The sequence below is a fragment of the Pithys albifrons genome, chromosome 3 (genome assembly GCF_047495875.1).
Source record: "Pithys albifrons albifrons isolate INPA30051 chromosome 3, PitAlb_v1, whole genome shotgun sequence".
NCBI classification, from domain to species: Eukaryota; Metazoa; Chordata; class Aves; order Passeriformes; family Thamnophilidae; genus Pithys; species Pithys albifrons.
The window spans coordinates 30,452,826-30,480,700 of NC_092460.1; the positions used below are offsets into that span (position 1 = coordinate 30,452,826).

At 41.8% G+C, this 27,875-nt stretch overlaps 1 protein-coding gene across 1 annotated transcript in view; it reads left to right on the plus strand.

Annotated features, from left to right (window-relative positions):
* The window catches only part of TMTC1 (transmembrane O-mannosyltransferase targeting cadherins 1), a 146,881-nt gene that overhangs the window by 5,801 nt on the left and 113,205 nt on the right, over positions 1-27,875 (plus strand). Inside the window, exons 2-5 of the mRNA XM_071551208.1 lie at positions 7,304-7,481; positions 9,142-9,215; positions 10,404-10,580; positions 12,594-12,800. Of these exons, the coding sequence (XP_071407309.1) occupies positions 7,304-7,481; positions 9,142-9,215; positions 10,404-10,580; positions 12,594-12,800 (636 nt within the window). The remainder of the gene's footprint in view (positions 1-7,303; positions 7,482-9,141; positions 9,216-10,403; positions 10,581-12,593; positions 12,801-27,875) is intronic.

Consider the following 27,875-nt stretch of genomic DNA (forward strand, 5'->3'; position numbering starts at 1 on the left):
GACTGCTGGGAGGGTCAGGGGAAGTTCCCTGCCCAGGGATGTGAGATGCAGACCTGGCTGAGGGTCTGTGCTGTCATGCTGCTTGCAGCCAAGCCCAGAGGTGAGGATCTGCCCAGTAGGAGAGGTGTATACAAAACAGGTAGGAGTTCTGCCTAGTCACATGTCCTAGTTCAGCAAGCTGGGACCAGTTTATCACTGTGTAGGTGTGACCAAAGCTGTGTATTCTACACACTCTATATCATTTCCCATGACCTGTTAACAATGGACCATCTGCAGCAGCTGCCCAGGGCACATCCAACCCCTCAGGGTGTGAGCTGGGTGTTAAAGACACCTGTGAGATAAGAGTTGTGATATCTCCCCTCCAGGGAGTCATTAGCACTTCCACACCCAGCCTGAAGGGGCGTGTCTGAAGGGGCCAGCAAGGATTCCAAATACCTCACGACTCACAGAGTCAGATCACCCATTGTGGAACTCCCTCCCTGGGGGAGGTACTGGGTGTTCCCACCGGAACCTCAGAGTATATAATCTTGGGGTTTGAAGACCTCAGGAACCACTTGTTGGATCCAGAGAAGGACCAGAACCTTGAGGAGACCACCACTCTCGACCAGACTGCGACCACTATCGGTACCAACAGGTTTTTTCACCTCCTTTACTTGTGGGTCTCAGCACAGGGGCTAGCAAACCCTGTTGTGTTTGTGCCCCAGTGTGGCTGGGTTACACTTCTGGGTTCTGTGGTTTAAAACCATTTTCTCTTTGTGCTATTGCATTTATTGTAATATTTTTATTAAATTGTAACTCTAATTTATAATCTCTCTTGTGGTGGGTTAGTTTTGTCCTGCCAGTTTACCTTTAAACCAGCACATCATATTTTCTCAGTCCTCCATAAAATTTGCCTGTCTCTTGAATTAAAAGCCTTTTATGAGGGAAAGAGTTCACTAATTCTCCTGAATGACTTGGCTGAGGTGAATCCAGCCATGGTTATTTTTGCTGCTTGCTTCAGGGGTATTTTGTCTCTATTTAACACCTGCCAATTCCTGGGGATTTTCTTTCATTGGGCATTCTATTCCTCTTGCACCAATGTCACCCTTAATTTTCTTCGGTCATCTTTTAGCTAAAAGGCTCAACTTTCGACCAGCCTTCTTACCCACAGGAGCATCCTTGTCAATAGTCTTTAGAGTCTATGAAAATAAAGTGCTCTGGCTGCTGCTGGTTAGCTAAAGGCATTTCTCTGTATTTACTCCCTGTTTTCTGACTGCTTTCCTGGCCTTTCTCATTTATTGTCTCACAGATTTAAAGAAAGAAAGGAAAAAGTGAAAAGATTGTTCTCTTTTCACTCACTATACTTGTTTTTGTTTTATTTTTCTTTCCTTCTGTGTAAATTAAAATGACATTTCCTTCATGGTCAGCAGCTTATTTCAAACTTATTTCCAATTTGGTGGAAAACTATTATACCTTGTTTGAAATACCATCTTTAGGCCTAATACCTTTATACTATATTTGTGTTAGTGTTGTTTTCTTTATGAGGGACTGTCCTAGCTTGGTTCTTGATGAGGTCTCATCTCTGCACTTGGAAGAGGATTGTCTGGTTGATGGCTGCTGAAGAGTTTCACGAGATGGTAGTTTCCATCAGTGTATTGCTCTTGCTGAGATGCTATTCAAGAACAGTTTTGAAGACAAACTGCCTTTTGTTCAATATCTAGGTAAAATGACACCTGGTCTGTCAGTTTGTAACTTGCCATCATCTGCATTTTTTTTTTTTAAGTTTTCCAGGTTTGTGGAGGCAAGTCTAAAGTCGTGTGAATGATGCTGTCATTGTTCTTAACACAGGAATGACCATCATACCACACTAGGGTTTCACTAGAAATTTCTGCCCTGACATGTTTGCTGCTTTCAAGGTGCTGCTTCTTCCCAGTCTAATTGTGATTTCTGTTTTCTTTTCCTAACCCTGCTGGAAAGCAATAACCTGCTTTGAATGCCAAAACTTAACTAGTGCTCTTGTAAGTGATGGCTGTTGTGCTCTAAGGGAATTGCTGTACCCTGGGAATTGCTATGGCCTCTGTCTTCTCACCCATTGCCATTACAGCAAATCAAGTAACAAACCATTTCAGCCTGACTGTCCATTTAGTTCTGAGGCATTGTACTATGCTATGGAAAGATTATCAGCACAAATCAGCACAAAGTGCTGTTGCACTGTGGTGGAAACTCTGCCCTGCTTGTGCTGGCTGTTGCACTAACACTTCTGCAAAGGGGCTTATTTTCTGTTTACTGCGACGTGTTTTTCATTAATCTTTAAGCTATTTCCACGCAGAGCTTTAACCATTATTGCCACTGATGCAGCTGCACCTCTTTTGGAGTGCAAATGCTCATACTCCTGGCACACAGTACATGCATCTGTGGAGTCTATAAGGAGGTTCCACCATCCATTGAAGTTGGGTATTACTTTGCATAAAGTTTGCCATATATAACACTCAATTTCAACAGGAAAAGAAGATCACAGGAAACTTAATTCATTCGTATGTTAGATTAGTTTATATAAATCTGCATGTGAGCCTTCTTTTATAAAAACTGTAGGGGTTTTATGAGATGTGGGATGCTCTGAGACTTTCCATTAAGTGTTACTTGCTAAAACAAATTACCATTATTATCCTGTGCATTTCTATTTCATAACATGTTGTGTTTCTCTGTTAGTCTTTTGAAAATAATAAAACAGATTAAACTAAACAAGAGCTGCCCAGGGATAATAACAAATTCTATAAAAAGAGAAACTTGCCAATTATAGTTTACAATATTATTAAATCATAAGAGGCCTTAAAAAGGGTTGAATAAGTCTTTGTGCCTACAAGTGGAAGAAAAGCACTCTATTAGAGCCTGGGGGTGCTGGTGATTATATACCATAACTGGATATTTAAGGGATTTGTCTGTGAACCTGTACTCTTGTGGCATAGACCCCTCTGGTTCTTGGTCTGTGAGGATGAAGTCACTGAATCCCACTCTATTTCCAGGCCCTCTCTACAGGGAATTGCTTACCCAGATGCATCCCTGTCTAATGACTTATCTAGAGGAGATGTAAATTCCTGTGGCTTGAGAGTATCATCATGCTTGGTCCCTGCTCTACAAATGCCATTTTTTGAGACATCTGTGCCAGGTGGAGGGAGGACCAGTGGTTAACTGTGGGTGCTGAGAGATGTGAACTTTTACGAGTCAGAATGATTTACATTCTGCTGGAGAGCTGTTTCACAGGCTCTACTCAGTGAACCTTCAACACTGGTGCCTGTGAAAGTCTCTTTCTGAGAGTGGAGCTGCATAATTCCTTTTCCTAGAGTGGATGATGAAGGAATGGAAAAGCTACTATAGGTGGCAAAGCAAACTATACTGCTGTTCCTGGGAAACATTCATCAGCCTTAATAAAATCAAGGGATTTCTATTTTAAACATATATTTCTTGTTCTGGTGTACCTCCTGCTTGGGCATGTGCTTTGGGCAATACTCTGCCTTGGGTGTGACATGCTGAACCACAAGTGCTATACAAAGCCTGGGCACAAAGATACGTACTGGGACAAGAGTCTTGGTTTGAACACATGTTTCAGTACAGCCTTCTCTCCCTAGTGGGCATGTGATGAGTGCTGAGATTTCTGTAATCAGTTTTTATTTTGGTTGTAGCTTGGGTGGTGCTGGTCAGCTCTTTTAGAAGTTACCTGTCAGTATCACCTAGTATTGAGAGACTGCCCTTTGGTGTATGTGGTCTTCTCCCTTTCCTCGGGTCTTTTGAGGGCCTTTGTATTTGAACTACCATTTCCCATTTCTCAGAAGGCTTAGTGCAGTCTTTGACTCCAGGGGCATTTCCAGCAGAGGTGCTGAAGCAATGGAAATCTCTTCTTAAAGTATTTAGTGGGTGGCTCCCTTGAGGAAAGACCTCCATGTCCGAGATGGTGGTTTCTCCTCTTTCAGATTTCTCTGTTCCTAGGAGCCATCCTCACTTGTTGTGTTAAGCCCCAAATCTTTAGAATGCTATTTGCAAACACATCTCTGGTTTGACAAGCAGGCAGTTAAAAAGCCTGGCCAGCCCAAAGCATCTGCTCTGCTGGCTATGTGCTCCACCAAGGCCCTAACACGTACATTACAGGCTGTGCTTTAGCTCACACAGATGTTACCATCTTCATGCAGAAGTGGCCAAGGTCTTCCAGCCCACATGATCCAATTTTTCCCATTTGTTGGCCAGTTTAAATATGGAAATACAAGGACAACACCACCCTCACCCCCATCCAGCGGAGTATGGTTGTTGCTTGCCAGAACTTCTGTTCATGAACGTTATGTTGGAGAAAGACCACTTCTTCCTTAATTTTGAGATTCATATCTCTGTTTTACTTCCTTTGTTTGCTGATCTGTATACTGTGTATAACTGCTACGTGCTGCTGCCAGTAAACAAACACAAGGGTATTAAAGTTTAAAAAGGAAGAAGTAATTTTTTATTTACCCATTTTCTCCTGCTCCCTTGCCCAGAAGTTGCTCCATAGTTCCTCTGCAGTGGAGCAAATTTGGCTTTTCATAGTAGGCTGCCTTTTTGTCCCCATGCGTGTGTGAGCATGCTGGAGAGTTCTTGTGACTTGGATTAGAGCTGTTTGGAGACCCAGATTTGCTCACCCATTTGATGTACCATAAATTCAGCCACTGCTAACGTTTCATCATCATTCTGCTGGGATTGTTTCAGGACAAAAGAATGTTTCCTTCGTTGCCATGTGGCCTAATTTCTTATGACAAAGAGCTTCAGCAGCAAAAAACCACTAGTGTGAATATAGCACCTGCACGCACTCATGCTTAGTGTTCATGGACCTTTGATGGTATTTAAAACATACACTGAGGTAAGCTTGCTGTCTAATTTTGCTGTTTAATGGAAGGCTTATCTGAATAACATGGCATTGTTATGTTTGTGTTTTGTTCTGCCTTTTTTTTTATTTATACAAAGACTACACAGGGGAACAGCTAAGCTGCTAGGCTGATGCTTTTACAGAGCTGTTTTCAATAATTTACATCAAGTAACTCAGCTTACAAGGCTCATTGGCTTAATGGTCACCCTAAGAAGGGGAGTGAGGAACAGACTTTGCTTTTGGGATAGGGGACCTGATGGGGGCAGAAAGATTCCTTCCCGATCAGGTTCTGCCTGTCCTGCCAGTAGGAACTGTTTTGCAAGATGGGAAGTGATCAGATGTGATCCATGAAGACTAAGACTAGATTTTTCAAGAGTATTGTAAGATGTTATGGGTTTAGCGATTGTTTCTCACAACTTGACCAAATAAATAAATGAGAGTCTCTCACATCTTGGTGCATGGTTCATATCACCTGGTACCCTGAGCACTTGTCCTCACTGTCCTCACCTGCCTGCATCTGCTTACTGCAGAAATCAGGTTGCTGGAGCACACTTTGGCATTTGAGAGGGCTTGATGGTTGCAACTGTGCTCCAGCTAATTTACAGCCAGAAGTGATTCATTTGTATAAAGAGCGTGTTCTGTAGGTGATCCCTGCCACTGTGCACATCTGCAGGTGTCTCTGAGCAGATCTTTGGCTCCTTTGGGACAGGGATGCACTGTGGTGCCCCTGGTTCCCCTCTGTGCACTGAAAGCAAGGTTCAGGCCTGGGGGTTCCTGCTGCTGCAGCATATTTGCAGCTGAAACTCTGGCTGGATGGATGTTACTGCCATTTGTTGTGGTTTGTCATTCAGTGCTGGTAGAAATGAAGGAAAGTGATGGATGTTGCTGCCCTGAAGTGGCTTGCAGGAGAAATGGGATATAAAAAGAAAAAGCCCCGACTCGTCATGTATTCTTGAATCACACAGACAGATGTCTTGTCAAAATGTAACTGCATCAACCCATACTTCAAAGGGAAAGGTCAAGTCATTCTAAAATCTCACTTTTTCCCAAACTTTGAGTTTCAGCTGTTGCCTCCACAAACACTCCTGTGGGAGCACAGCAGGAATGCACAAGTAAAACTCCTGGTTTCAGAAAAATTTGATTGGTCCGGAAAATGCAACTCAGGACAGCTAACGCTGTTCCTTATGGATAAGGAACATAGAGAGTTATGTACAAAAAACATACGTTGTCTGGCCCTCACAGACCTCTCCACACTTCCTCTGTCTCACAAAAAATCTAGGGTGTTTACATAGTAGCAACAGCTTAGTGGCTTTGCTGTTGCATCGTGTGTGTCATGGGAGACCTGGAGTCTCTGAGTAACAACAGGGAGGATTATTGACCCTATAGAATGTTTACAGCTGCATGTAAAATATTTAGATTGAGTCATCTTTTCACTGGGTATCTTGTATTTTTTTTAATATGCCCTTTAACATTAAAGAGCATTTTCCCAAATTTCTTGTTCATATATGGAGTTTTCCCTGGGTAGAGACACCATGTGTACATGTGTATATATGTGTGAGTATGTACATATTTGTCCAAATGTACAGATGCTGTTAATACTAGAGAGAATTATCTTCAGCCGCATGTAAGGCAAAGCTTGTCAGCAGCTGTTAAGCAAGCTGGCTGTGAAAAACACTGACCAGAAAAATGTGTTAATACATGCTGTCAAACAAATGTCATAACAGCTTGTTACATTTTATTCCGACACAAATAACGAACCCTAATTGTCTCTTTGAGTCTGGGGTGATATTAGCTATCTTATCTTTACCATCAATGGCCTTATAAAAATGAGGGGAACTATTAGACAAGCTTCTTTATGTAGTCCTGATGTCAGTAAAGTGTTTAAATAAATGCTTAACCTCCAGTATGTGAAAGTATTCTGGAAGTCAAATGGGAATAAATGCCCCTGTAATACCAAGCAGATGCTCCAGTGCCTTACGAAGTCCTTGTCCTGGCTGTTTCCAAGCAAAAACATCTAATCCATAGTAGAAAATAACTACCTGTATTGCAAAGCTGCCACGTGTCCGACAGGACTGCAGAAGGAGCCAGTGGGGAAATAGGACCAGTGCCATAGTCCTGATATTGGCTGGGGTTATTTGCTGCTAGGGAAGCACAGGCCTTGTCTCACTGCTGTAAACTGTACTGGGAGAGCACAAGCCTCTCCCATCTCCGTGTCAAGAAGGTTGCCAAATGCAATGACATATTGTAATAATTGGGGAAGTGATTTTTCTTTAATCAGATAAACCAGACGTTTAGAGTGATTTGCAGTAATTACATGAATAGCACTTCCATTAGGAGACTGCAGATTGGGCAAAAGACATAATTTAGAGTATTTGAAAAATATCCTGCTATTGCAAGACCTTTCCATTGTAGTAATGGTTCTGTTTTGTTTCCTTCCAGGTTAAACATATTGCTGGCTGGTATGAACCCCTTCTATTTCCATGCAGTGAATGTAATTTTACACTGTCTAGTGACTCTTGTGCTGATGTACACTTGTGACAAAGCTGTGTTCAAGGACTGTCGACTTGCTTTTGTCACGGCGCTGTTCTTTGCTGTGCATCCCATTCACACCGAGGCTGTAAGTATGTGGCACAAAAGCTAAAAATAAATTCATTCTTTAAAATTTTAATTTTTTTAAGGAAAACTCTGAGTCATGCAGATATGGTACTTGTGATTTTTTGCTGTGGAGGAGCAAAAGTGAGAATGTACTATATTTAAAATAATTTGCAGGAGGCATTAAGAAAAACTTGTATTCATACTTGGCAGTCTTTCTGTTCTGGCATTGAATTCTAAGTGATGGTCCTAATCAGCAGTGCTGGGAATAAATGGACAGTCATGACTCTTCTGAAACCAAAGACTTCAGTGAGGCCATGCTCTCCTGCTGGGATATTGTTGCATGTCTTCAATCCTCTTCTATAGTCATCAATTTAAGGGAGAAAAAGTGAAGGGAGCATTAGTGTGTATTCTGGAGGAGCTAACTCAGATAGAGGTGATATGACCCATGGATTAACTTACATTGATTTCAATTAAAAGCCAGGAGTATCATCTTCAGAAAAAAAACTTGTTAGCTTAATGAACATCAGGATAACTTTACAGAAACAACTCATACTGGGCATTTTTCTCCTCTTATAAGGAAATATTTAAAGGTATAGTCATTCTAAAACTGCAGTCTGTTAGCATGAGGAGACACTTCTGTAGCTAAAATGAGTCTTGCTGTCTTTAGGAAGGAAAGGCAATGTCCAACTGTGGACACTTCAAAAAAGAAATGCGCTCGTTAGCTGAGGTGCCACTGACATCACATGCTCTCATTACAGGCCTTTGTAAATGAGGGAAACTGCACTGAGAACTTTTGAGGAAAGATTACCTTAATAACAAAAAGCCACAAGCTTTACAGTTACTCCCTGTGCTGTGTTGTGTGAACTAATCAGCTAGGCTGCTTTTGATAATACAGCTTTATATTATAAGAGAGATTTCAGAAGAGGCAGCCTTTGAATTTATTTTTGTCTGGGTCAGAACTTTAAAAGGTTAAAGTAAATGCCAGAACACTGAATATAGCTTAATTATGTAATCTCAAAAGGGGTGAAATTTCAAAGGGCCTTTTATTTGCATTATGGGTGATTTTTAGATCTTTATGAAATAGGATATTTAAATAATTGTTTAAAAGTGTTTATTCATTCTTCTTCAGCATTCTCTTTTCTAGAAAAAATTTAGTTAATTAATCTGTAGAAGAAGCTTCCATAAACTCAGATTGTTCGTAAAGAGAATTAATTACATACCATTGTATCCCTTTTTGGTGATAAAGTTCCTTCAAATATTTTGAATTTATTTATTTCTATATAACAAGTCTTTTACAAAGAGTTGCTGTTTCAGTATTCTTTTTCTTTAACAAATTTCAGTTCTGGGAGTTGGATGCATTTCTCATCTCAGCCTTATTATACAAAATTAAAACAGATTCCTGAAACTGGCATTCTCTATGCAACCTTATTAATATTTTAATAAGAAAGTAAGGAATTACTTAACTCTTGGCTTACTCATTTGTTTTACCAAGTGAGAAATGCAGCAGCCAAAACTGAGCATATCCTACACCATCTAAGTAACATTTTGCTGTAGTGAGGGAGGATAACACTGAAAGATGAAAAGCCTAAAATAGCAGTTAGCATGGATTGTTGAAGCAGTCACTGAGTGTGCATGCTTTTTTACATATGTGTTTTCACACCTGTGTGTGTCTTTTCTTTCAGGTAACAGGTATAGTAGGCAGAGCAGATGTCCTGGCCTGTCTACTCTTTCTGTTGGCTTTTCTCTCCTATAATAGGTATGTGATAATATCCTGAGGTTCTCTAGTCTGGGGAGGGGACCAAAGGGAAACCCATATGTTTTTGGTTGTTGTTGGCAGAGGTGCTTCCTCCAGCACTGCTGCATGGAAGTGTCCTGGTCCCTGCTTTCAGCCACAGTGATGCTTGTGGGAACAAACATAAAGCCAGAAGTCAACATTTATGGTTCCCTTTTCCATTGACGTTACAGCTGATCATGCATCAGAGGAGGGGTTGTAGAGATAAAAATTTTAACAAAATGTTTTCAGCAGAAGACAAATTATCTGTATGTAGAGTGAAGAACAGACAGACATCTGCCTGCCTTTGAAATACATGCTATGGCAGTAGGACTGAAATATCTGGTCTGGGAGAGTTCAGGATTGTGTCTAGACCATTAGTCACCCTTTTCAGATGAAAACTTGGCACTGTTTGCTGGTTTGTGTTCTAAAACTATGACTGAACAAGTATAGATACAGAAATAGCTTTCTTGGATGGGGTTTCGGTGCCTTTTGCATTATTGGCATTTAGAAATAACATTGTTTGCATTTAGAAATAGCATTGTGTCATCACAGCCATGGGGAAAAGCTGCCTGTATCCCTACATCCCTCTTGGTTTGTTACAAACCAACAATGCTGTTTTCATCAGAAGTTTTCAGTGGTGTAGAACTGGTAGTGACCCTGCAGAATCTGCCTGTTGATGTCTGTTCTTTCTTACCTTCTTCCCTCTGACATGGACTTGCTGCCCGCTCTGTTAATGATTAGGACACATTTTTGATTCAGGGGAGCGTGGGTGGGATGGAGGAATTTTTGCTTGCATAGTGCTTTTTGTCACATGAGGAGAATTAAGCATGTGTGTTCTAGATGACAGAAAGCAGGTGTTTTTCTGCTCTCTCTGTATTTACTCTGTGCTCCTCTGTGCTCCTCTAACTGTTTCAAGTCCACTTTATTTTTCTGCTTGCTTTTTTTTCCCCCTCTTGTGCACCAAGAATTCGAGCAGCTCTCAATATTTGTGTTTTCCCTTCCTGTCCTGTGTCTAAAACTTTTCTGATTTATCAGCAGTGTAGATTGTTCATGTCTTAACATGTTCTTGTTAACATCTCAAGCAATTAAGGAAGTGTCTCAGTATTTGTGTGAATGTAGTCAACATGAAAGTAACAGAGAAGTTATTTTATGTTAATTCTGTTTTTTCAGGAGTGTGGATCAGCTTTATGTTGGGGAACATTTCCCTCCCACTGCCTCCCCATTCTTTTTGCTGCTTAGTTTATTCCTTGGGACGTGTGCAATGCTGGTGAAAGAAACTGGAGTCACTGTGTTTGGTGTGTGCTTGGTTTATGACTTCTTTTCCCTCTCATACAACGGATTCAAACCGTAAGTAACTTGTTGTGCTTGCTGTGCTTTTCAAGCATTTGCACCTGTGTGTCCAAAATAAATATTATTATATAAAGTACTGGGGAAGATGGACTTGCCCTGCTGAATTAGATGACACACATTTGATGAATTTGGAAGCACCAAGGTTTCATTCTATGGGTTTTTTTCCGAGGGGAAGGATGTTTTTTTCTTTTTTCATTTGTTGCTCTCTTGCTGCCTGAATAACTTCTGCTGGATAGATAGACCAGATGTTAAGAACTGATCTATAAAATGCTCAATTCACTCTGGCAAGACTAACATTTTTGTTTCTCTGTGGAAGTTTTGAATGAAACATCATCATCTTTAGATTTCTCTGGCTTAACTCCTTCTATTAGCAATGCCTGTGTGATTATTCAATCACAATGTCATGGGTTTAGAAATATTGCATGATGATTAGTAGTAAAATCAGATTCGATTTTTTTTCTGTCCTTGCAGAACAGAAAAAGGGGGAAATATCCATCCATTTCTGCAATGGCTGGAATAATTAGCAGCCCTCAGCAATTACTGGAAAAAAATTAAATACTTTGAAATTTGTTCCCCTCACCCACTTAGTGTCACAAATAACTGCTATTCTCTCTCTCCATCAAAAGCCAGAAATGCTTTGATTTATAGAAGCTGTTTTTTTATCTTTTTCTCCCCAAACGTCTCTGGAGCAGGTCTATCAAGGAGTGAGTGTAAGACCTTACTGCTACTGAGAATGGGAGGTCTTTTTCCTGCTATCATTTCTTTGTTCCCACTGGTGCTGCCCCACCAGCTCTGGAACCTGTCACACCCCTGCGTGAGCTTGTGTATCTAGTTCATAAAAAACCTAGGACACTATAAAAAAGGGTAGTGAATTCATGTTTCTGCAGCAGTGAATTGAATCAGCTCCTAGAGGTGTTTGGGGAGTGCTGGAGTTGATACCGTGACAGAGCAGCAAATGTAGGGAGGAGAAGAGGGACCCTCCTCTTTCAGGACCATCTGGCTTCCTTCCCATTTCAGCCCTTGCTGTAGGTCCTAATGAGGGATAGACAAAGTTTAGGCTCCCCTGCCCTTCCTCCAGCCCCTGATTGCTACTGCTGATTGCTCCAGCAGTAGCACTCAGAGGGCAGGTATGATGGATCAGCAAAGGATTTCTTCTCTTTTGACTGGATAAGTAATTCACAGTGGTGGGCATGTAGCCAGGGAGATTTCTGGGGGCTGACAGCCGGCACACTTGTCAACACTTGCATTTACAGTCTGACAGGCTTGTTCCAGGAGCTGCCTGCTTAAAGGGAACACAACTGTTAATTAATTGGTGGAAAATCTATGCCTTACCCCTTCCCTCAGTCTTCCCCTTTCCATAGGTTCGCTTTTCAGTGCCCTCTTCAAGTTATTTCTGTGCTTTAGTGGCATCCAATTGGCCAGATGTGGCACTTACTTAGCTTGTAGGAATGAAGTTCTGTAGTCCAGATGTGCTGCCTCTCTGTATCTGCTCTGGTTGCATGTATTGTGCACTGATCTGTCTGTGGTGCTCAGGACTTTATTTCTGCATTTGACTATAAGGGACAGCAGAAAACAAACAGCCTCCTATGTGCTGCTGAAACTCATCTCCTGCTCCTTCCTACAACCTGTCCAGATTTGTTTTCTGTTTAAAAGAGGTGAATCATCAACTTTTCTGAAGCAAAACATTAGGAATGGCACTATATTCTTCCTCACAGTGCTTCCCATCTTACCGGAGGTCTAGAGAACAGCTTGATACAGGAGTGCTTGTCTTCTGTTGCTGTTAAGTCTCTTTCTCTAGATCTGTTTAGGAACTAATAAATCCTGTCCTCCCAGCATGAAAAGACTTTGTATTTTGGATTAAATAAAATGTTGCCTGTTGTAGTTAGATATCTTGTGCTGATTTCATAATGTTCAACCTTTTGATAAGTAAAAGTGGAGAAAGAAAAATCCTTAAATCCTTTTCCTTCCCCTTCCCCTTCTTTTTTCCTTTTTCTCTGCATGTGTAATCAGGAGAAATGGAGGGATCCACCAGAGACCTGCCTGGCAGCCCATGGCTTCTCCCTCTGCCTCGCTGCAGGTGCCCCCGGCCAGCAGGGAGAACGGGAAGCATCGCTTTGCTCACCGAGGCGCATGGAGCTCCTGCCACCCGTCAGCATCTGAGGAGCATCCAAGTGGTGGCCTTTCTGTGCCCAGCAAAGCCATGTGGGCCATTCGGAGGTACTGCTGGCTGCCTGCAGCTGATTCTACCTTAAAATGTCAAGTCACTCACATTGTTTTAGACATTTTTATTCTGAAATATGTTGTAATTTTTGTTATGCTCCTGGAGAGAGAAGAGAGGAGAAGGTGAAAGGAAGGTTAAGGGAAGAAAGAGGAGAATATCTGAGGATTGTCTCTGTCCTAATATGGTACTAGCAGGCAATGTTTTTCTTCCCAGCTTCTCCATGGAGAAAGCAGGAACTGTCATGTTGTTTTGAATGTGGAGAGGGAGGAGTATGCACATGTGTACAATAATGACTGAAGTCAGATGAGCACTGTGGGATATTGCTGTCTGTCTGTCTGTCTATCTATCTATCTTTGTGGGTATAATTTCTGCACATGTATACACATACATGTAGGTGTGTGTGTGCACATATTTTTATATATATATATGAAATGAGAGGTGATGCCTACTTCTGTGTTATGACCTGGAATGTGTGTGTAACAGTGAGATCCAGGCTCAGGCAGTAACAATGATTTTCATCAGTCATGTCCAGCAGTTCTTGGCACCTTCACTGGGGAGGAAGGACTCCAGGGTCATGTTCTGGTACAGGACTAGTGCTTGATTCCCTGATTCCTGTGGAACAAAACTTAGTAAGAGCGTTTCAGGGGATGTGACTCAGCAGCCACCCCATGGATCTGTGCCAGCGTGTGTGGGGTTTTTTGACCTTTGTACAATCTCTCTGGTAGCACTTGCTCAGCTTGCCCTTTGTTGCTGACTTTTGGTTCCAACTACAAAACACTCATAGTGTGATATAATTTGGAGATCTGTAATAATGTGTTGCCCTGCACTGCCTATTCTTTGGAGAAAGTGGTTTTTTCCTTATACAGATCAGGAATTACCTGCTTCAGTTCTCCCCACCTAGAACTCCTAAAGGGAAAGGGAGTGCTTTATTCCCATGTAGCATTCCTCAGTAATCATTTCAGTAGAAGCTGTTTGTTGGTGGGTTTGGTTTTGTTTTAAGTAATCTTGTTGCTGCATCAGTACTAATGGCTTATAGGGTGTTACCTGAGATCCGTAACTTCTCACATCAGGGTCTGTTTCCTCTATCCATATTTCAGATGTTTAACCCACTTAAAAGCTTCTGTCCTGCAGGTGTTTTCCCTGATTGGTGTGACATGGGGATGGTTGGGTTTTTTGATTTTGTTTTTAACAAGGAAGGGAGTGGGTTTGCTTGAGTTGCCTCTCCCTGTGGGAATCTGTGACACAATAATGGTAAGGATGTCAAGACTTTTCAGAGTGGGTAAGTGGTAGCTGCTCTGGCACAGAGACTCCTCTGGATTGTTGGAACAGCTTTTAAGTTGTTTGAGTTTATTTCTTCTGCTGTACCCACAAATGAGTAGCAAAATTTGAAAGTGTGAGTGACCCTGATGCTTTCTAATGTGCCAGACCAGAGTGGGTTGTCCAAAAGTCTCATCTTGCCTCTGAAGTTTAGGATCTGGTGGGGAGGAGTAACCTGAGCACAATAGTGATGCAGCTGCTGTTCCTGGCCTTTGCTTTCTCTATGTTTCTCTTGATTATTTTTTTCTCTTTGATACTTGTATTTGTGTCTGTTTTCCCTGGTGGATACTGTGATAGTATTTTTTAGGTTGGAAAAAACCTCTAGAACTATTGAGTCCAACCATTACCCCAGCATTGCCAAGGCAGCCACTAAACCATGTCCCCAAGTGCCACATCTACACGTCTTTTAAATACCTGCAGTGATGGTGACTCCACTGCTTCCCTGTGCAGCCTGTTGTTGACAACCCTTTCAGTGAAGTATTTTTTCCTAATATGCAATTTAAAACTTCCCTGGCACAACTTTGAGGCCATTTCTTCTTGTCCTATCACTTGTTACTTGGGAGAATAGACTGACACCCACAATGGAGGGAGATATCAATATAAAAAGCGTCTCTTGTCTTGCTTCATCTTGTTCCTTGTCTCTTTTAATCCTGTTTCTTCCTTTCTTTCTACTGTTTTATTTCTTTTCTCCTTCGCTTTGTACTTTTTCTAAATTCTCTCCCTCTGCTTTTGGGAACATCCTTTTCTTACACCAAGGGGAAAGCCTCTGGTTTCCAGCCTCTTCAGGAGAGGCTGCAGGAGTTGTGTTGGAGAGACTGTGCACATGGGGTGGCTTCAGAGAGCACTCATCCAGGGTGCCAGTTGGCATTTGCTTTTCGGCAGCTGCCTCTTCAAGTGTTGTGAAGGATTTCTGCACATGACAAATCAAGCTTGGCATGTACATAGCTGCTTTCTTTTTAAAAAGGGACTCTCATGGTGTAAGCTGCTCAGCTTCTTTTCTCAAGTGACTGACTGTGTACAACACACTTGCAACAACTTGTGTGATGCTTCATTGTGGAATGCCCAAAGTAGAGCTGGCTTGGTCCCAAGCTGAGGGAATCCTCCTGCCACACGTGTGTGAGTGGTGCCTGAGAGCCCTGTGAGAAAGCCTGGGATGGGTTAATGGATGCTGCTTTGGAAGAAACGTCCCTAAAACACTTGGCAACTGTGTTAGCTGCTTTTCCCTTTGCTCTGAATTCCTGCTTATTTTGAAGACAGAGTAATGCTGGATAACTTGTATGGAATGACAGCCTCATAGAGCCTAGGCAATCTGACTGGTGCCAGCTTGTCTAATGTCAGTGTTTGCTGGTCACTATAAAATAAATGTGCTGCTACAGCATTTGTAATTTCAAGTGATCTCTCAATTCTCACCACATGCACTGTGCTTTTAGTCATATGGAACCGCAAGATTAAGTGTATTGCTGCTCACTGACTCTCAAAATGATGTCCATGTCTTGTAGAGTCTGTGGGCCACTAATTGAGCATGTGACTGTGGTCTTCTTTCTGACTTCTTTGTTGTCTCCTCATAGGACAGATTAAAATGTTTTCTGTACACAGTCTGTCTTTAGTGCTGTTGGCATATTATATGATATGAAGTAGGAAGCACCCTTGCTATAAATGAAAAAATAATGAAATCACTGTCAAGTCTATAAGATTAATTACACAATTTCCCCTTATAATTCACATTCATCTGACTTGTGTAGGTCTTTTTCCATGGCAAAAGGGAGGGGGAAAAAGTTTTAAATGTTTCAAAAGCTTCAAAGCTGGAGAGCAGATTTGGCACAGTGAAGTAGCTTCAGGTACCTTATTTAGTGCACCAGATTACTAATTGTAAGGCCTTAATTAGAATAAAATGCACTGATTAATCTATATTTTTAAGTACTTACAAAGTGATCAACTAGGTTTCTATTTATTACGTATCTTTTTACTAGAGCTAACTGAAAAATGCAGAAAGATGCAATGGAGGAGTTAAGGGAATCAGTCTAATTAGCAGTAACTGGAGCTGGTTATGTAAATTCTTGGTGCAGAGAGATTTTTGTCCTTTATTGTCACTTACTCTTATCTTCAGCTATCCAGTGAATGTGTGAGTTGCAGTCCTGGTTCCCTTCAGGAGTAAGGAATGAGTTAGTCTGGATGAAATTGTACATTTTATCGCCACAATTTATTGCAATTTTGGGGAATGCTGGCATGTGCTACTGAAAAAAGGTAACTAGAATCTCTTTTGGGCTTGATCCATTTCCCTGAATGTGCCCTCCCATATCACATAAATGATGAAGGGCAGATGAGAATTTTCATGTCTGGCTTGTACTTCTGTTTGGGATAAGGCATCAGTGCTTTCACTGTGATGGTGCAGTATAAATATATGGGCTCCATTAAAAAGCAGTATCAGTGCCAACACCTCATCACTCACCACAGCAATACTCTTGTCAGATCAATCACATTTAATAAGGATTAAATATATATACACAAAAAACAAGCTGTCACAGTCCCTTGTGCGAGTTGTGTCCATTGTCACTATCATGTTCTCTTTTTCATGAGTTGTTGAACCCACTGAAAACTGAGATCTGTTTGCTGACCTTTTTAATTTTTTTAGTTAGTTGTAGTCATGCTGTGTCATATGTGCCTCACACTCAGCATTGCTAAATGATGTCCAACCTGTGAACACCCTCACAGCACCTAATCATTCTGATGGTTTTGAGCTTGTAAATCAGCATGTGGTGGGCCCACAGTCTAAGCTTCTTGAAAAATAAGATTCCACAGGAGCTTGAATACTTTTGAAGCCAAAATCTGTTTCTCTTTGGTGTCCTAGAAGCTCGTTTTTATTGGATCTGCTGTTGGTGACTTAGCTGGAAAGACTTTCCTTATAATGGACAATGGACTGTTGTTTAATGTTTTCGATGTATATGAACTATTACATTAGTTTTTTGAGGGTTATTTTTATGTCTTTACTACTTTTTTACTTTTACTTCAGTATTTTTTGCTACAGAACAAGCAAGTGTACTTGGAGATGTTCTCAACACTTTGCATCTCTCTGTGTGCGTGCAAAAGAGAGGGAGCTCACTGCTCACTAGCTCTGTGGGATGCAGGCACAAAACCCCATTGATCCAAAATTCAATGAAGTCCTTAAGGCTATGGCAGGGATAAATATTATCTGATGACTAAACCGGCAGCGCTGTTGTTTCCTTTTACAGTAGCAAGGGAAAGAACATGGAAATGCTGTGCAGAACGTGGTGCATCCCAGGGATGGCTGTGCTGGCCCTAAGATTGATAGACTATGAGGAAAAATATGTTGAGGTCATAATGTACCTTCCCTGAGTCCCTGCACAGCATGAACGGTTAGTGCTTGAGCTGAAACAGATGCTGTTCTTTAGATGAAGGAAGAGTAAAGAGAGAGTTGGGGGAAAGCACTGGCACACAACATAGCAGTTCCCTGGGGTTGACTTGGCTTTTCCCCACTGGGTGCTTCTGTTTCCAAGTCTTCTGTAGCAATGATTTCTTAATTTTATTTTTTGTAAACTATTTTTTTAAACTAATTTCTGCTTTAACATGAAGTTGCTGTTCAAAAAGCAGAAGTCTCAGCTGCATGTCTAGTGCTTTCCCTTGCAACCCAGTGCAATGTTATGTCCTAGACTTGTAAACAACTTGGGCAGAATGGTGTGACCAGTTTCTCAGATGTGGAATTTAATGTGTGCAAATTTTAACTTTTCTTGAATTGGTTAAAAGGTGTTGTATAGGAAGGTGTGACTCAGGATATGAAACTGTCTGGGTTATAGAAGTGCCAGGAAGATGTTTTCTGTTAAATGTGGTACAGCTTTCTTAAACTTTGGTAAGTTGCTCATAGTTGCACTTCCACACTCTGGAGTCAATGGTGGATGTGTTCAAATGCAAAGCACAGCAGTAAAAAGCATTGTGTGCCTCTGAGAAAACAGTAAGGTAACTGTTAGTTATGTTCTATGTTTGCTCCTGACCAAAATAATACAAAAGAAAAACCTGCATACTTTCTATTGGTCCAAAAGGTCCTTGCCATGCAACAGCAAAATAGCAAGGAAGTGATAAAGGTCTTTTCAAACACCACAGCAATAGTTGGTGGAGAAATTCCATGCCAGTGTGGGATTCAGCTTGTGATGGAAAAGGCCTGGGACCCTAGCAGTCAAAATTATTTTCTTCTCTAGGAAAGCAAAATGAGTGATCTGAAGTTATCAAGGGCTTTTACCTTCCTCTCTTCCTGCTGGTCTCCTGAGGGATGTGAGGTTTTGAAAATAAAGGATCAAGCTTCTAGTCTGTGATGCTCTGAGTAAAAATTGGTGTGGTATTGCCTCTGTGTGAAAGGAGAGAAAAGGAAGCACTGAAATGTCACTGGCTGTAGGCTGATTTCTTTTTTTCAACTGATATTAAAAACTGATCTGAGAATAGGGCAACACAAGTGGGTCTGAGCAATAGCTTTATCTACTGCTGTGCTGTGTCTGTTTAAGAAATGTTGAATGGATCTTCTTGAATTCTATGATTTCTCCTGCAATCCGTGATGATATTTATTGTCATGCACAGATGAAATTTGAGGCCACCAGAAGGCTGTGAAACATATGAGAGGTGGGTTCCCCTGTGCCTGCAGCCTTGGATTCAGCCAAGGATTTACAGGCTCTGGCCTGCAACTGTCATCCAGAGAACTTTGTGTAATCTTGGGAAAATAATTCCACCACTCTGTTCCCATGGGATATGCTGGAAGATGAGGTGCAGTAATACGTGTTCCTTTTCCGCTTCCATTTGTGTGATGCAGTTAAGACTGCCCTGCCCCTACCACCTGGAAAAAAAAGAAACAAAGCCAAGGACTATCTCTTATGCATGCTTGTGGCATTATGTGTCTTAATCTTTGACATCTGCAAGTGCTGTTTCAGTAAAAATAACTGAACTCATTGCTGGCTGGCTGAAGTTTACTTCAAAACAGCACTGCTTTGGTATGGTGATGACTAACATCATGTTGCATGCACACACCAAAAGACATGTTTAGACCCCATTATGCTGCAGAATTATGCACTCACCAGGTAAGAAGGACCTGATTTAACTTTGGCCTTGTTGTGTGTTTATATTGTGACAGTCATTAATTACACTATCAGATAGCAAGTTTTTGCTGCATCCTCCCTGCTTGATTCACTGCCCAGAATGGATGGTGCTCACTTAGTGAGTAACCATTCAGTATTTTGTTTCTTCCTTGTCCAAAGCATGGCCCCATGCCCTATTTACTTCGTGTTATTCAGTTTCTGCTCTGAGACAGATTTACAACTTCTAGATAATTTCTCTGTGTAGAGACTACCAAGTGGTGCTATTTCCTTGCAGTTTGTTGCGTCAGTCTGTAATCTTTCTAAGTGCTTTTGGCATAGTTTCTGTATGTGTAACTTCCTTACTATTCAGAACAAGTAAAGTGAATAGCCAGAAATTTTGTAGTGGGGAGCCACATGAGTGTTAACAGTTGGATTGAAACCTTTGGATCCACCCATCAACATCTGCCACTTGAGCAAGCAGACTAGCTGGTGGCAGCAGCAGATTGTGCTCTGTACCAGTATTAAGAGATGAGGTACTTTTTCCTTTAGATAGTTCCTTACAGATGAGGCACAATGACATGATGTTCCCTTGCAGACTTGGAGAGGAATAAACCCTGGCATGTGCAGCTGCTTCTGGCAGTCCCTTCCTCTCTCCCCAGTTTGTTGTCCTGTCTCATCTACTTCAGCCTGCCCTCACCTCTTCCCTTGCTTGCTTCTCCTTACTCATTTAGTCGCTTCCAATCTTTGGTCCTCAGGCTTTGCCTTTTGGATTCTGCTGCTTTCCTCAAAAGCTACTGTGATAAAGTCTAACTCCCAAGGTCCCTCCCATACTCCTGGCCCCTAAGTTCTTGCCCAGCCAATTCAAGGGCCCCGACCTGTGTCGCTGTACTGCCTATTGCATCCTCTATGAGCCCCCCACTGTTCCCATCTCTCCAGTTCAGTCTTCTGCCTTGGGAGCAAGATTCCTCTGGGCTTTTCCAGCTATCAGAACTTGCTGTCTTCAATGGCTGAGAGGGGCTCCAGGTCCCGGGAGTTAGCCTGTTACCTGGAGGGGATGTGCTCCCTGGTTGTCCCCCCACCATGTGGTCCCCAGGGAGCCCGAAAAGAGCCACACAGAGACCACAGGAGAGGAATGAGAGAGTTTATTGATCATGGGTAGGGATATATAAAGGTTTTGGGGGACTCAAACTACTACGAATAAGGAGCCAGTGGGGATTTGGACTATTACCAATAGGAATTCAGAGGTAACAACCAATAGAAAAGAGAAAATAGGGGCCAATAAGGAAACTTATTGAAGCTTCTTCCCCCAGGACACTACATGCATTCCTGAGTGGTGAGATAACGGTCATCTCGGGGGATTTTGGGAACGGGACAGTGACTAAGCAAAAGAGAACAAAAGAATCCATTTTGTAACATGCATTTATACAACAGTAATGGCTTCTGTTTTTAAGGCATTTGAGCTAGCTGCTTCATCTTCCTCACAAACCCATTTCTGACAAGACTTCTTCCATTCACGATACTGCAGATCCATTGCTACAGCTGTCTGTGCTTGTCTCCTCCTTCCACCCTGCATGGGTTTCTGCTCCTTGGGCTGCCTAGTTTCTTTTTGACCTCATTTCTCTAGATTTGGGGGTTTGCCTTTCCTCCACCCTATAGCTAACTCATGAGTTTTCCCTGTGCTTGCTACTTGGGTTTGAGAAGGATGGAGCTTGGAGAGCCAGGCAGAAAACCAGGAGCCTGCTCTGCTCTGGTGCTTTGGTTGGCATGGAGCCACAGTTGCTGTCACTCTTGACTTCTTTGTGGATGGAAAAGCAGGCACTTGTACATGCACTTGTTTGCGTAAAAGAGGCTCGGTTTTAAATTTGACACCCTTTGTTGGATCTGTGTTTCGGCCACTGTTCTGGATAGTGGGTTTTTTTGTCTTGCAGTACAGAAAAACACTTCTCTCTCTCTTTTCACATCCTTCCGAGAAGGAAGTGGAAAGTAAATAACATCCCCTGGACAGTGACAGTACCAAGAGGCCCTATTTATTTCAGTAAGCAGCAAATAAACTGAAGTAGTTTGGCTTCATGGAGATTGAATGTCTGAAAAAAGGCACAAGACTGAGTCTGATGTTACTTTTCTTAGCTGTTGATGTCTTAACATGCTTTAACTCTCCTTGTTGTGCTTTGCTGTTGTTGTTGTTTGCTTTTTTTTTAGTCTTTAAAGATCCTTTAGACTTTCATTTAGTTCATGAAAATTCCTTTCTGTGAATTCGTAAGTGAAAACTGTGCTTGGGACAAAGAACCATGCTGTGCAAAACAGAACTGTGAGAAAAAGTTAAGAACTGTTTTTTTTTTCTTTTTCTTTTTTCCCCCATCTTCTGAAAGATGCTGATGGCTTATTCATTCATGTGCAGGGGAAAGGGGTCTTTTTCTCTCATTAACGGGAGTTGTGTTTAAGCCCTGAAGTTGCAGTCACTTCATTGTATGTCGGCCTCTTCTGTTCCCTGTGTTGCTAATTGGAAATCCCCAATTTGTAGGTGCAGTCTGTGTGTTCCAGAGCTGACTCACAGGAGTCTCTGTTCATTCCCTTTACTTCACAGGACTGCCTTTCTATTCACAGTTCATGGCAGTCTCATTAAACCAGCGTTTGAAATAGCAGTGTGCCTGTGTTCATTGGCTTTCTCTGAAAGCCCTGTAAACCAGTGTCAAGGAATTAACAGTGGCTGAGAAACAAGAAAAAACACTAATGGCTTGCCAGGTCATTTTCCTTGCAGTAAATCTAGGTTAGTTTGACACAGAATTTCAGTCATCCAGCAAATAAAAAACCCCTCAACAACCACAACACCTGAAGATAGATGATACCCAGATTATTGCAGGTATTTCCCTGGATAGCTAATCTAATTGAACCATTTCTCTCTTGCACTTTGACTTCCAGGCACATTTTTGGACATCTAGTGGAAACTTCGAGTCTGTTCTCAGGAGATTCAGCTGTAACTACCTACCTCATTAATGACTGCTGCTTTCCAAACTGATCCATGTCTCTTCTCTGAACCTGGCAATCACAGCATGTATTAAATGAAGGACAGCAGGCTCTCAGGACTGAGTTACATGGATTTAAGTGTTCACAGGCTGATAAAAGCAGACATTTGCTTAAAACCATGAGGACACCAACCTTATCAGATGAGACATTAGTTGGATGGTTTCAGTTGTGTGATGAGTGGTACTTTGATTTTTTTAATGTGAAGTAGCTGTTGAGATTTAATATTTGGTTTAAAAAGACAAAATCTGCTAGGATGTCTGATGCTTCTCCCGTCCTCCTTGCATGCTTTCCAAGATGAACAGATTCTTCCCTGACTAGAAACTTAATCTTCAACTTAATCTAAAGAAGAGTAGTAAATCCTCTTTCACATTTCTAATGCAGTTATCCCAATATTCTTTTCCAACTAGTGCATTAGAAACCTTAATCCTCTACTTGGCTTGGAAATGCTGGAACACACGTTTCTCTTCTCACTGCACACCTTTGAAGTGCAGATTTTTTGTTTCTATTCTTTTAAGCTGTTTCCAGAAGGTGAATATCCAGGAAACTGCAGTGCTGAAGGGACTCTTGTAAATGCATTCCACGTTCCCAAACATCCGTGCTGAAATTCAGACACTGTCCAAAGTAAGCCATGAAAGACAAGGTTTGTGCTTGGGCTGTTGGAATGCTGCTGTTGAGTGTTTACTTTCCAGGTCTGATGGGTCTCACAGCACGTGGTGATACCCTGCTTTGCCTTTTGGATTCTCATTACCTGCCACAACTGGTCATGGAGTGGCTTAAATGATAATCTTCCATTGAAGTATGTTGTGGTTGTTATTTTCATTTCTTTTTAACTTCCTTTCTAAAAGTTACGCTTGGTTGTCTTAAGCAAGTATCATTCTTTTGCTGTGTGGATAATGCTGTTGATCCCTCCGTTTAAAGCTTTGGTTGGCAGCATGTTTGCTGTAGGTCCTCTGTTCAGGCTGGGGGCTGAAAGTCTGTTCAAATCTCTCCTTTTGTGACCTGTGAAATGCCTTGGTTTTGCAAATCAGCTCTAGAGTAAGGAAATATTAAATGTAAAATCAGTACTTTGAAACTAACTATGCTGGCACTTTGGTTGTAGTAGTACAAAAAGTATGGAAAAAAATACAGTTTCATTCAATCTGTGGAAGATGCCAGCAAACCTTCTGGGTGTTCATTTTAGCAGACGAAAATAAGCAGGAAAAACTTGAGAAGAAAGTTTTCCATGGATGCAAGGACTTAATTGATAATTCAAAATAAAATTCAGGGAAAGAGTAATTGTCAGTTAGGGATGGGAGAAAGAGGGAATATTACCTTTATTTCTCTGCCATAAAGTGCAGTTTTATCTCATCATACAAAACCATTACACACACTGTTCTTACAAGACTGTGCTAGGAATTTCTGTAGAAGACAGAGCTGCTGTAAAATGATGGCCTTGGGTTCTCTTGGAATATTTTAACATGAGTTAATTTAATTGCATTTGCTGTAATCTCTGCCTAATCTCATGACAGCAGCTTGTATCACTGCTGCTGTGTCTGTGAGTTATCTGTAAATGTTTGAAGCAGAGATGTTTCTTTCGTGTTCTGGTAGAAGCTCTTCATTTGCTGTTGTTGTTGTTCTCCCTCTTCCCCCTCATCCTCCCCACTGTTCATTATATCACGCGTTTATTTCAGCAGATGAATTGCTTAGACTACAAATGTTTTTGGTACAAGCATCAGGAATTCTCATTTTAGAAAGCTGTCACCTGGTCTGTAATCTAAATGGCTGCTAATGCTGATCTTTCTAATCAGTCTGTTGCAATCAGCATTCCTTTGCTGCTCTTGACTGACATACTGTGGATTCACTATCATGACCCTGCTTATGATCCTGAATGGTATCTTCATCACGGAATTACTCAGTATGGAAAACCAAATTCCTTCATTCATTGCCCATATAAGCTTTTGAAAATAATGGATAGCTTCCCACCCAGAAGGCATTTGTTCATGCATTTAGTCTAGTGCTGTGCATTAATATAAATAGAGGGAATTTTGCATGGTGTTTCTTCAGGGGAAAAAAACTCAAAGTCCTTTTACTTAAAATTAGGATTTGTCTATTGAACTCTTATTAATGTATTTAACATAACAGAACATTGTGGGAACACCGTATCAAACCCGGAGTCCATCTAGCTCTAGTATCAGCTTTTTGGCTGTGGTCATTACTAGATGCTCACAGAGAAGAAAAGAATGGGAACAGGGCCAGTACAGGGCTATCTCTCCTCGCTGTGCCTGCTGAACGTGTGCCAGTCAGTGATTTAGTCTATGGATCTCAGTGCTCTATCTGGAGCACTGTGTTTAAGACTCTCCATGAACCTGTCCTCTGTGGAGTTGCCTAATTTCCCTTTTAGAACTCTTCCCTCCTCTAACTTTGAGGGCATCTTGTTGCAATGAGTTCTGTGATTTTAATTACATACCGTATGAAGGAATCTTTTTGTTTGCTTGAAAACTGATAATTTCATTGGATGCCCTTTGACTTTGTAAGATAAGAAGTAGAAAGTAATTTTTCTAGTTCACTTCCCCAAGCCCTTCACAATTTTATAGTATTTCTATGTGTACTCCCTTTCCAGGGTGGAGAGCCTGTTCCTTTGACTGTGTCCTCACGCAAACACCATTCCAAGTGTCTGATGAGCCTTATTACCCTTCCCTGTGCCTCTTCGATCTCTGTTGGATCATTTGGGGATTGGACAGAGGAAGGGGAGGTGTCAAAATAACATGCAGTACTTTAGATGCTGGAACGTGGATTTTTATTCAGTGTATTATTGCTTATTGTTTCTGTTCTATATGTGCTATTCCAAAGTTGCATTTTTTCAGTGCTGATTTATGGCATCACAAATTTTTTTCTTTATTGTTTATTCTTTTGCTCTAACTGCAGTATGTTTAGGTAATAAGTACAGTAAAAATTTCAGTGGAAAATCTGAATATGTTTTATTACTCTGTTTTGAATTCTGTGTACTGGCTTTGGCTGAGGAGCATCCTGCAATTGCCTGGCCTGTTTCCCACTACAGGGAAATGGCTGGAACAAGATGCTGAACTAAGCTAAGAGGGGCCTGGATGATTCTGGGGGCCAGAGGTGACACCATTGAAGTCTGTAGCTGCTCTATCTGGGCCTCAGTTATCTAGATACTGGTGTACAATATATCCTCCCCTTCTTAGCTGCTCTTTGGAGATCAGCAGTATCTCAAAGTAACCTTGGGCAGAGGACCTTTGGCTTGGGCAAAGCTTGTGGGCTTCCTCAGACCCCCACTCATGAGACTGAGTCCTCTTCATTGCTCTTCCTTGGCATCCTCAGTTTTCTTTTCTCCCTTGTGGTGTTACCGTGCAGAGGGGCTGCAGCTGCTGTCTTAGCTGCCTGGGACCCAGGGTGTGCATGTCACAGAATCACAGAGTGGGTAAAGCTGGAAGGGACCTCAGGGTCATCTGGTCCAACCTCCCTGCTCAGGAAGGGTCCCCTGAAGCACATTGCTCAGGGTTGTGTCCAGAAAGCTTTTGAATACCTCCAGTGAAGAAGACTCCTGGGCAGCTTGTACCAGTGGTTGATCCACCTGCACAGTAAAGATGTTCTTCCTTGTATTCAGGTGAAACTTTCTGTGCATCAGTTCCTGCCTGTTGCCTCTTGTCCTATTACTCAACACCACCAAGCAAAGCCTGGCTCTGTCCTATTGACACCCTCCCTTCAGATACTGGCAGACATTGATGAGGTTCCATCTCAGTTGTCTCTTCTTGACGCGAGCAGGCCCAGCTCAGTCGTTCCCTGTAAGAGAGGTGCTCCAGTCCCCTCATCATCTTTGTTGCCCCCCCACTGGACCCAATCCAGGAGCTCCATGTCTCTCTTGTACTGGACTCAGAGCTGGACACACCACTCCAGATGTGGTCTCACCAGGGCAAAGCAGAGGGGCAGGATCATCTCGTGTCTATGCTGTGTCAGTCAGGAAGAAGTGTTACCTCCATAAACCAAGGGGCAGAGAGTGAGCATTTGCCCAAATTCACAAACATAAAATCTGATGTAAAGCAGAGACTTAATCCAGGATTTCCCAAATCTTAAGCAGATCTGTCTCAACAAAAGTCAGTAAATTGACAATTTTTTTCTTAAAATTTGCTAGAAGGACAGAACCTCCCTATCCTCCTTCGCTTTCCTACAAGCTGAAGTCTTCAGCATTTTGGGGTTTTTTTGAGTACAAAGGTCTAGACAGTGCAAGCCATGATAGCTACTGTCCAAGGGCTTTCATGTCACTATGTGTTGCATTATTTACTTTGATCCGATTTGGCCTCTTGACTCCATCAAAAGCACTTTTCAATGTGAATTAATTAAGAGAACTGTATTTTCTTCTTTCAGTTGCCTTTAAAAGAGAAATGCTCCCAGATGGCATGAGGGAAAGAGGGAGGTAGTTTTTTTTCTAGGTATAAGCCATGCTTTTGTCATGGACCAAAGGCTTTCTCTGCCCTTCCTTACACTTTGGGAGTCTGCAGTTTTATGAATTGAAGGTGCTTTTTCCCCCAGGAGTTTGGAAATGCCAGAACCAAATGAGACCCTCTCAGTGGCATCCCAGCCCAAATGAGCAGCTTTCTCTTAGCAAAGATGACTTTAATATTGCAGCAGAACACTCAGTTAATTATGAGGTGTGAATAAGGAATATGTTTCACAGTGCCTTGGCAATTTTCTGAGTTCACTGATCCATAAACAAGATTATTCCCTAATAGTCCTTCATCTCTGCCATTATTACACAAGGATGTTCAACTTTAAATTAAATTAAAAATTATCATCAGTAAAGTTTGTTGAGCCATGGCTAATCTTCTGAGAACATTTTCAGGATTAACTATTTTAAATTTGCTTGGATATTTGGGGAAGAGAGACTGTTGTTCTTGCTGTGCCATTTTTGTAAAGACCACACTGTAGCAACCCTTGGCTGGGAAATGCGAATTAGACCCATTTTTATTTCATTGTTTGCAAAGTCCTTGACACTTCAGGCAGGTGATGCTTTGGGGGGAAGCTGCTTCCTCAAGGTACGTGGTAGTTTTTTTACAGTTCTTTCAGCTGCTGCTAACCCAGGAGAAAGAGACTAAATTTGATTTCCGACTGCCAGCTGTCCACCCTGGTTCTGTTGCTGGTTCTCAGCCAGTGTGTATGGGATGGAAGTGACATAGGCTATTGGCACAGAACTGTCATATGTTTGTGATCTCTTGGGGTTGTGCAGAGCTACAATTCCTTGAAGACATTGTTACCATTACTTGAGTGTCCTTGTAGATTTTTAAGGTCAAGAGGGACCATTTATGGTCATCTAATCTGAGCTGGAGCATGGTACAAGAGACAGAACTTTGTCTAAGAATTACTGCATGAAGCCTGCAGTTCTCTGTGAGCTGTGTCAGACATCTGTCAGCAGCCCTGACTTTAAAGGCTTGACGTGATGGGGTATGTGAAACATCCTAAGGTGGTTGGTTGCAGCGGTATGATGTGCCTATTTCTGCTCTGATCTGTCTAACTTCAGCTTCCAAGCACTGCATCTCATTAATGTCTTTTTCCCGTAGATTAAACAGGGCTCTGCTTGCTGAAAGTGTTGCGATCTCTGATTGTTGTTTTATCCTTCTTCCAGACTAAAAGGCTGGGCTTCCTCAGGCTACATCTGCT